The 10,481-nt window shown below is 36.3% G+C and overlaps 1 protein-coding gene across 1 annotated transcript; it reads right to left on the bottom strand.

Moving 5' to 3' along the window:
• Positions 1-2,226: 2,226 nt before the first annotated feature.
• LOC112505075 (DNA-binding protein HEXBP-like) lies at positions 2,227-2,670 on the bottom strand. The gene has a single exon (XM_025109052.1). The coding sequence runs from the start codon at positions 2,668-2,670 to the stop codon at positions 2,227-2,229; it is 444 nt and encodes a 147-aa protein (XP_024964820.1).
• Positions 2,671-10,481: the final 7,811 nt, after the last annotated feature.

Below are 10,481 nucleotides of genomic sequence, written 5' to 3'. Positions count from 1 at the left end.
CCACGTGTATGCATATTAAAACTTCATATACACCTATGCATACCCACATGCACCCATGCATACCCACATGCATACACATACATACATCCATAATAATCATATATATATATATACTCACACAAAATATATATATATATATTCAATAATTCATAAATTCTCATATCGGCATGTATCAATTATCATGCTATCACGTAATTATTAAATCAGATAATCACGTATTAAATACCTTGGGTAATAACCAGGATCTGGTTATCACAGTAAAGCTTCCTTTTGGACATCCCGTATTCGGTCTAGAAGCTCCACTTTAACACTCATCCACATGGCTTGAACCCTGATTGGTCCGGTCCTCTCTTTCCTACTAAGTGCATCGACAATTACATTTGCCGTACCTGGGTGGTAGTGAATCTCACAATCATAATCCTTAAGTAGCTCCATCCATCTCCTTTGTCTCATATTTAGCTCCTTTTGGTCAAACAAGTACTTAAGGCTCTTATGATCAATATAGATCATGCACTTTGTACCGTACAAATAGTGTCTCCAGATTTTTAGCTCGAAGACTACAACTGTTAATTCCATGTCGTGAGTTGGGTATTTCCTCTTGTGTTCTTTCAATTGACGTGACACATATGCAATGACCTTGCCTCGCTGCATTAGTACACAACCCAAACCCATTTTTGATGCATCACTATAAACGACAAAATCTTCTATTCCTTCCGGTAGTGATAAAATCGGTGCAGTGCTTAGTCTCTCCTTAAGTGTCTGAAATGCTTCTTCTTGTTTCGTTCCCCAATCAAACTTAACTAACTTCTTTGTCAGTGTTGTCAAAGGCGTTGCTATCTTGGAGAAATCTTGGATGAATCTTCGGTATTACCCTGCTAGGCCTAGAAAACTTCGGATCTCCGATACTGACTTTGGTGATTCCCAGTTCATAACTGCATCAATCTTAGCCGGATCCACGTTGATCCCTTCCGTGTTGACTATGTGACCAATGAATTGTACCTCATGCAACCAAAACTCACATTTTGAGAACTTGGCGTATAATTGCTCTTTCGCTAGTAATTCAAGAATCATCCTTAAGTGTTGTTCATGCTCATTTTTACTTTTCGAATAGATCAAAATGTCATCTACAAAGATTATGACAAATTGGTCCAAATACGGTCCACAAACTCGATTCATTAAGTCCATGAATGCCGCATGTGCGTTTGTTAACCCAAACGACATTACTACAAATTTGTAATGTCCATAACGAGTCCTAAAAGCGGTCTTCGACATATCCTCTTCTCAAACCTTCAACTGATGGTAACCTGATCTTAAATCGATTTTTGAGAAATAGTTGGCTCATTGCAACTGATCGAAGAGATCATCGATCCTTGACAGTGGATATCTATTTTTTATCGTGATTTTGTTCAACTCCCGATAATCGATGCACATCCTCATCGTGCCGTCTTTTTTTTTTGACGAATAAAATCAATGCTCCCCATGGTGACGAGCTTGGCCTGATAAACCCTTTATCTAAGAGTTCTTGTAATTGCTTCATCAACTCTTGGCTTTCTGTTGGGCTAAACGATAAGGCGCCCTTGCGATTGGTGCCGCACCTGGTACCAAATCGATTCGGAACTCTACCTGACGTTCCGGAGGTATTCCCGGTAATTCATCCGGAAATACTTCTAGGTAATCCCTCACATCTGGAACATCATGTATTGCTTTCTTTTCGAGCTTGGCGTCAATGGTGTATGCCAAGTAAGCCACGCATCCCTTCCGCAGACACCTATTCGCCTTAACTGCATTGATTAACCCTACGCAGCACTTCTTTCGATCACCGTAAACATGAATTGTTTCTCCTTCCGGAGTTTGAATCTTGATCATATTTTTATTGCATACTATTTGCGCATGATTGTTGGACAACCAATCCATCCCCAAGACCACGTCAAAACCCCCTAARCACATTGGCATAAGCCTAACAGGGAAATCCTTACCATCTATAACAATTGTGCATTCATTAAATACTTCGTCTACCTTACACTGACTACCGTCGGCTGTTTCTACAGTGTAGGCTTTGTCTAGCCTACAGGCACTCCTATTCAGATAGTGGCAGAAGGTAGTAGACACAAAACTACCATTTGCACCCGAATCAAATAATACATGGACATACACATTGTTGATAAGGAACATACTAGATACGACATCGGGTGTTTCCTTGGCCTCCTCCGAAGTCATGTTGTAAGCTCAGCCGTGTCCCTTAGGTAGCCCCTTCCTATTTTCTGATCTCTTCCCAAATCCGTTATTCACTGCCTTTACGTGGGATGTTGCACCATTTCGATATTTTGGACAGTCAGGTCGTAAATGTCCCGTAGCCCTACATTCATAACAAGTTTTTCCTTCTGGGCACTCCCACGCGGTATGCCCAGGTTTGTCACATTTGTAGCATGTCAGGCTCCCCGCTCTGCACTCTCCCCTATGTCTCTTRTTGCATTTGTTACATGGAGGAATAGTGAATCCCTCGCTTCGTGTTTTTGCCAGAGTCGGAGTCCATTTTGGTTTCTTGTTGAACTTGTTCGATCCTTCCCATCTTCTCTTTGCATCTCTTCTATCACAATTCTCCCTAGCGTTRTTCTCCTCTGCCACCTTCGCCATCTCCACTGCTTGGACAAATGTGGTCGGTTTAGTCATGCCCACGTACCGTTTGATTTCGATTCTTAAGCCGTCTTTGAAGAGACCTATCTTTCCCTTCTCGGTAGCCACATGGTAACTGGCGAACCTCGCTTTCTCAAGAAAATCGTTAACATATTCTTGAACCGACAACGAACCTTGCTTTAATCTCAGAAATTCTGATTCTAGTTTGTTCACTTCCGATTGTGCGCAGTACTTATCCATCATTCATCTTTTTCATTTGCTCCCAAGTCATGGCAGCAATATCCTCATCACCTTTGATTGCACACTCAGACTCCCACCAATGCAATGCATAGTCCACAAAGATTGTAGCAGCATAGGTCACTTTTTGATCTTCTGCGCATCTACAAATTTTGAAGCTACTCTGTATCTTGGTTACCCAGTTTATCAGGCCAACTGGGCCCTCTATTCCCTTAAATTCTTTTAGCCCAGTGCCTTTGAATGTTTTAAAGCTGCATCCTTTCTCCTTTATTGTCAATTTAGTTCTCTCGTTGGTGGGCGACTCCACCTTCTCTTTAACAGATACTTCCACCTTTTCAGTGGCTTGAGTGTTCTCATGTCGAACACTTTCCTCCTCTCCATCTTCATTGTCTTTAAATCTGTCACCCAACATTGCTTTAAGCATATTTGGCAATGTATCCCAGAGGACTTGTGCCATTTGCTCAACTATCATTTCCTTTGTGAGGGAATTTTCCTCTCCCCGGCCTCTTTGACTCCTACCGATAGCTAAATTAGCTTGCGCGAATGGAGTCGTACTAGAACTAGCGGTTGGACACTTCTTCGACCTCGACTTTGGGCTCGTGTCCGTCCTCGAACTATTGGTGGGGACATGCCATTAGTACCTCCCCCATTGAGGGCGTTCCTTGTTGATCCACGAGAAACCATACTGACATAATAGGGTATTATCGTTTTAACATGGTTCTAAAGTCAAACATAACACATTACATTTTTTTTAATAATATAATCACTATATATAAGCGAAGTACATAAAAAGGAATTCACGTCGAAAATTTCATAATGCTCAGTAAACTATATATATTTCGTGTCAATAAACAATCATGGAGAGAGAGATATTACATAATCCCATTTACTTACAAAATATGTGATACTTCATAATTCTAAACACATCTCTAAATCATGTGAATGCTCAAAAAAAATCTATTGAAGCACTGGACTGGATGAAAATTCGATCAACTATCTAGACACGCACAATTAACCCAAAAGATCTTTCTCTCTCCCCTCTCTCAAAAGGATTCTATGTCTAAAACTGATCTGCAAGGTAATAAGGGAGATAAGGGTCCCTCAACCACTCCTCAAAAGATGTGGATGGCCTGGAATGCCACAACACACTAGCCTTAGGGCCATTTTTAATGCATTGGACCCAGTCGGAGAAATAGCCCCTCAATACACCAGCGTAGTCTATGGTCATTTTCTTATAGAAGTGAACTCTGTCTCTGAATCTAGCACCTACGGGACGAGCAGCAATTCTTCGCTCCTGTTCAAGTACAACTTTATCCCAAATCAGTGCATGACGCTGTTCCGACAAATTTGCATTCTCTACAATTAGCTCGTTTAGGGCTTCTCCTTGTTTGACATGTGCCTGCTGAAGATTGTTCAACCATTCATTCAGTCTAGTATTCCCATCTAAAGTTCGGGTCAACCTCTCTCTTAGCTTTGTGTTCTCGCCCCTCAAGGTCTCTATAGTCTCCATCATGTCCTCACGTGTAGGGGTGCGGGGCGTATAGTCCTCTGAAGGCATGGGTGTGGTCCTTCGCCTGATGGGCTCTCGTGATGACACTTCACTAGTGTGGGCCAGACTATCGCTTCAGGACTGGGTGCCGAAAAATGTCTGGCGCTGGAGCGGTGACTGTCAATAGATCCTTTATTCGGTCCAAGCCCGTAAGGTGTCCTACGTGTTCCGTATCTGCGTCCACGTCCGCGTCTGATAGACCTAGTGTGAATGGTGTGAACCATGTCTCCTATAAGTCATAAAGAAACACTATGTCAAGTAGTAACGTAGGATCAAACTTAATCGCATGATAAGCAATACTAATACACAATAAACATGTGCTTCTAACAATCCTCTCAGTTTAAGCTTAGGCTAAGTAAATCTTAACCTAGTTACCTTAAACTAAAGCTTCTAATAATCCTCTCAGTTTAAGCTTAGGCTAAGTAAATCTTAACCTAGTTACCTTAAACTAAAGCTCTGATACCAACTTTTAACACCCTCATTTTTTTGAGAATGTTACGAAATCTGAAAACAAATTCCTAAATAAATACTCCAAAAGACGGCAAAAATAAAACCGTTTAAACCGTTTACAGCAAAAGTCCTTGAATCAACCAAACATTAACTAAAGTTCTAACCCACCTCATACCAGGTTAAGTTACAAAAGATCGACACAACATTGCTAGACAAAAGACTAAAAATAAGATGATAATTAGCAACTCTCTAAGCGTGTCCTTTGCCCTTATCCAACCTCGAACTACCTGACCCTGAGATGCATACTATAGTTAACTTATAAAGCTCAGTGAGTTTATGGTTTGCGTGAATACAATCATATCTTGACATATATATATGACATACATGCATGCTTTATAATAAAAGTCACAGCTTTAAGAAAATATATATTTAAAAAACTGAAAATAAGAGATCTCATATAATGTTTAGTTGGGTATGGATCATTTAGTCACAAACACGCCCTGGGTTGATATGTCAGTCTTAATTGATCATCCACTTATCTGGGTCGTGTTTTATACTGGTCGTGACTTACTGGTCAAATGCCCACCCTTGAATCATAAAACTTTAATATGGAATAACATGCTAGAGTTATTCGAAAATTGATTAAACACATAACATGTAACCATTCACAAAATAACATACATGTAAAATATATCATTTATGTAAACTGAAACATCATGCATATGTACACATTACCATATAAATCATATAATGCTCGAAAATAAATTTACACATAGGTATGCATCCCATTGTAAGTCTCATAAAGACTCACCTGATAACGTAGATTGCTTAACTAATGTCGCTGACTGGTAACCTACAATTTATAATAGCGAATAGCATATAAATGATTAATTTCTCCCAAAGGCTAACATAAAAGTCATCTTACGGTCAACTACGTCGACTAAGGTCAACCTTGGTCAACTATGCTTAAGAACGCTCCTCATATCAATTAAATTATAAGAACCGTATGTTCCGACATAAGGTGTATCGTCTAGCTATATATCTTAAAAYGACATCATAAACGTGATTATTAAGTTATCTATTATATGATAGACATGTTAATAATTACATATTTCGAGTTAGAAGCGTTCTAATAAATTTACAACTCGAGTAACACCTCGTATAGTCAATTATTTATTTTATAACTCCATAAAATTACCTTTTATAAAATAAATGTCTAGACAATATATATATATACATATATCTATATATATATAAAACTCAAGAGCTATGCTTTAATCTCATAAAAAAATCATCTAATTATTTAAATGATTCATTCTAATTATCCCCAAATAATTACATAGTTAAAGCAGTAAATTTCAACATTGACGGTATTTTTAAAAAGCTAAATGGTCTCGTATTGCTCAAAATACACACTCTTTAATTTTAGAGGTATTTTGGTAATTTCATAAAATAATAAAAAAAAAATAATAAAATAAAGTTGAAATCCATACATCTAAATTTTTTTAAAGAATTTTCTGGAGTTAAAAAAATTTTAGAAGTTAAGTTTAGTTCCCTAAATATTGGGGTTAAAATAGAAATTTATTAAGAAAAGTTAGTTAGTTATTAAATATAAGAAATTTTTAATCCTAATTAACATGAAATGGTTTTCTATCAAAGTGGTTAAGGCATACTTTTCTCAACAAAGGGTCACGGGTTTGACCCCTATTCTCAACATATATCTACATTTATTTTTTAATGGGTCAAAACACAGGTTTATGGGTCGGATCTGGGCCGACCCGACCCGGTCGCAACCCAACACGCCCACAGCAGCCATGGCTGCGTTTTTTTTACCATTTCAAGCTTCGGTTTGACCTTTTTTTTTAATCTTTTTTCTTCATTCTTTTTGTGCTAAAACTTTGGTAATATTTTTACCAACATTTTGACATAAAGAACATAATTTTTTGTCAAGAAATGAGTTCCATTTTCTCATTTAAAGTTTTAGTTTTAAACTAAACCGAACGAAACTTTAAACTTCTAAATCGAACCATAAAACACCAAATCTGAAACATAAGGATACTAGGGTTCCATAGAGGACTAAAAAACGAAGCTAACCATATAAAGAACATGAATTTTAGTTGAATATTTTTCCTCTAATCGACGAAAAACGAGGATTTTTGGCTTGAACTTCAACTCCGGTTTTCTCTTTCAAAACCCCACGAAAATCCGAGTGGTTTCGAGCTAAATGAAGAAGACAACGAGACCTACTTAAATCTGGTTTTATTTGATTCGTTGACCAACCAAGCCAATAGGAGCCTTCTAAACATCACATTGAAAAATCGTTTTCAACTTTTCAGACTTTGTCCTATTTACGAAACAGGTCCCTCAAAGTTGGACCACTTTTCACCAGACACTACCTCTGCACTATGAAAAATGACCTATAACCCCCTAGCTTGACTTTTTCTTTCACTTTTGGTCCGATTTTTAAACTTCTTTTAATTTCTTTATTCATTTAATTTATACATACATATATATATATATATAAGTACGTGTGTGTGTTTTATAATTCAAAAAAGAAAAAAAAATGTAAAGAATATTAATGAAGATAAAATTATTTATTGCTCGAAATTTTTGGGTTTTACATGGATCGAAGTTCTTGATGCAACTCAAGGATATCCCGGTCCTATATACAAAAGTTTTAATAATTACAAAGAAACTCTTTCTTCAGCCAGACCACGTTTAGGAAAGAATTTTTTCGTTTCTTCTTCCCTCATAAACTATACAGAACCCCCTTTAGACTTTTCTATTTCTTAAGACCCGAGCCATACTCTTACTTTATTTTGTGATCATTGTGAGACGATGTCCATAAACTTTAAAATTATCAATGATGACAATACTCAGCTCAGAAATGAGAAACTTGTTCTTCAGAAACAAGTCTCAATGCTTGAGAGACAAGTTCTTTCTTATTCTCTCAATCAAAACGAAGGCTCATCTTCTGTCCCAATACAGAAGATTAAGATGGGTGGACATTCCCCAATGAATGTCAATAAATGTATCATTGAACCTACAAATTCAATGGCTAGTCCAGCTCAACCGGTGGCTGGTAAAGACTTATCAAATCCGGAGACGGCTATGGGATTGCCAAAATCTCAAGAGACACAGAGGACTCTTGATTCCTCTACTCAAAGCCAGACTCAAAACCAGACTCAAAGCCAAACTCAAAATCAGACTCAAAACCAGACACAAAACCAGAAAAATAAAGACATAAGAGATTCTCTTGGAAAACCTGGAAAACATTTTGATTTCCTTGTTAAATACAACCCAACTCCTTCAACCCTTGACCCTTCACCTTCTTATACTAAACCAAATATTTCTGTCCATACCCTATCCCAAAAAGCTCATAATTTAGACTCCATCCAAATTTGCCAGCTTGAAAATACCCAAGACCAAAACCAATCTTCACCATAAAATAAAAAACCAAAAAAGAAGAAAATAAGAAAATCAAAAGTAAAGATTAGGAACGAGATCAATAATATTATTGAAGAAGTGATCAGGAATTTCATTCCTCAGCATACTGAAGAAAAAATTTCAGAAGACACAGTTCCCGAAGACCGTTCAAGCTCTCCAGATCCAGATCAGAGAGACTACTGTTCAGACTGTGGATACTCTTTTGATTCAACTGCTAGACATAATCTCAATAACTAAAAGGCCAGAGACAAGACGAATGGTGACAAAATTATCAATCAAGAAAAAGATTCGCCATAATGCAGAAAACGACAAGACTTTCAGCTTTTGCAGACCATATAATAACACGTTGCGGATTTTTCTAAAGACCTTGACACATATTTCATGTGTTAAAATCCTTCATACCTTCGTGTCATGATTTCCTTTTGAAAATTTCCCTATATAAGGGAATCTTATTCAGATGAATCAAGCATCGAACAACAACATACATCAACAATCAACCAAAAGCCATCACATACTCACAAGACTACTCTCTTCCATCATTATCATCAACACCATCATCATCACCAAGATTCCTCATTACCATCAATACCATCATCATCACCTTTCTATCTCTTTCTCCTACACTTTTCAATCCACCAACAATTTCATACGGTGAAAAAGAAAATCCTACAACAATGAGTTAGCATCATCTTCATCAACTTCATCATCTCCATCTCCAAGTTCATCATCCTTCTTCAATTTCAAGATTAATAAAGATTTTAGCCTAAGTAAGTTTTCTTTTTCTTTTCTTTAATTTTTGTATTAGGACTTAAAGGGTCTCCTGAAAAGGAAATCCTTATGGTTTACTTAATGTAATGTTAGATTTGTAACAATCTTCCCTTGTTTTTGTATAATAATCTTTAAATAAAATGTTTATGTTTTTATGTGTTCTTATGTGTTTTTTCTAAAATGATTTTTTGTTGTATAAAATGTTTATGTTTGATGTATTTTGTGTTAAAAATTTTATTTTTGTTGTGTGAAATTTTTTACTTTGTCTTGTTAAAAACTTTTATTTTCAAAGAATCGAAATATTAATTTTGTTAATCTCGAGTGATCTGGAGCCCGGATGTAAGGCCGAAATGAACCCTTTTGGCATCCATAAGTGCTGCCGGAGAATGAGGTTACATTAGTAATGTTTTTGATTTAATGGTTTTAAAAGTTTGTATTTTTAAAAATGTTTGTGTTTGTGTGTTAAAAAATTGATTTCTTGATAAACTCGTACATTACCGGTATTGATCTTGAGTGACTGGAGCTATGGACTGAGTTAAGGCCGGAGTGAGCCTATGTTGTCGTTCTTCTTTTCTGCCAGAGAAAAAGATCGTATCAGTTATATACAAGTTTAAAAAAAAATTAAAAAAATATGTTTTTGCATGTATGAAAATTCATGCATTTACATTAAAATATATTTTATGTGTTGTATGTAATTATGAGTTTTGTATGTGTGTCTTTTTATTTTTTCTTTTGATTTTATGTGGTTTTTTTAGAAAAAGTTTGTGATTTTATGTGTTTTTTTGGATTTTATGTGTTTTTATTATATAAAGTGATTTGCATGCATGCATGCAAATTATTTTCTTATGTGTTTGTATTTTATGTTTTTATTTTATGTTTGTGTTTTCTAAAGGGAAGATTGTCTATTTTACTGACGTTATATTTCGGAACACCCTTTAAGGAAAGTACCGAGTATGATCAAAGTTCATTTGTGTCATCAACCTCCTTTATATTTGTCATCTTACTTGCTGTTTATGCCATCTATATAACTGCTTTATAACTGCCATCATACAACTGCCTACCCCCTCTCCCATTTTGGTATCAGAGCATTTACGTTCCTTTTGCCTGCCATTCTGCTACCATTTTGGTATCAAAGCATTTCCGTTACGATCATCTTTTTGTGTGTTCTTATAAGTGTTGTTTTAGTTCCGTTTTGATTTTTCTTTCCGTGTACCTACGTGAAATGTCCAAATTCACACACAACTGATTATGATCTTCAAGAACGATAAGAACAAGATGAAGAGAGAATAGATCACCAAATGTCTTTGATTGCTTGAGAGAGAAATTACAGCTCTAATCTTAGATTACAAAATTTGCTAATGACTTGCTAATGACAATTACAAAGTAAACTACTATT

This window comes from Cynara cardunculus (assembly GCF_001531365.2).
Source record: "Cynara cardunculus var. scolymus isolate 2C chromosome LG 1, CcrdV1, whole genome shotgun sequence".
Classification (NCBI taxonomy): domain Eukaryota; kingdom Viridiplantae; phylum Streptophyta; class Magnoliopsida; order Asterales; family Asteraceae; genus Cynara; species Cynara cardunculus.
This window is presented reverse-complemented; position numbering and strand designations above follow the sequence as displayed.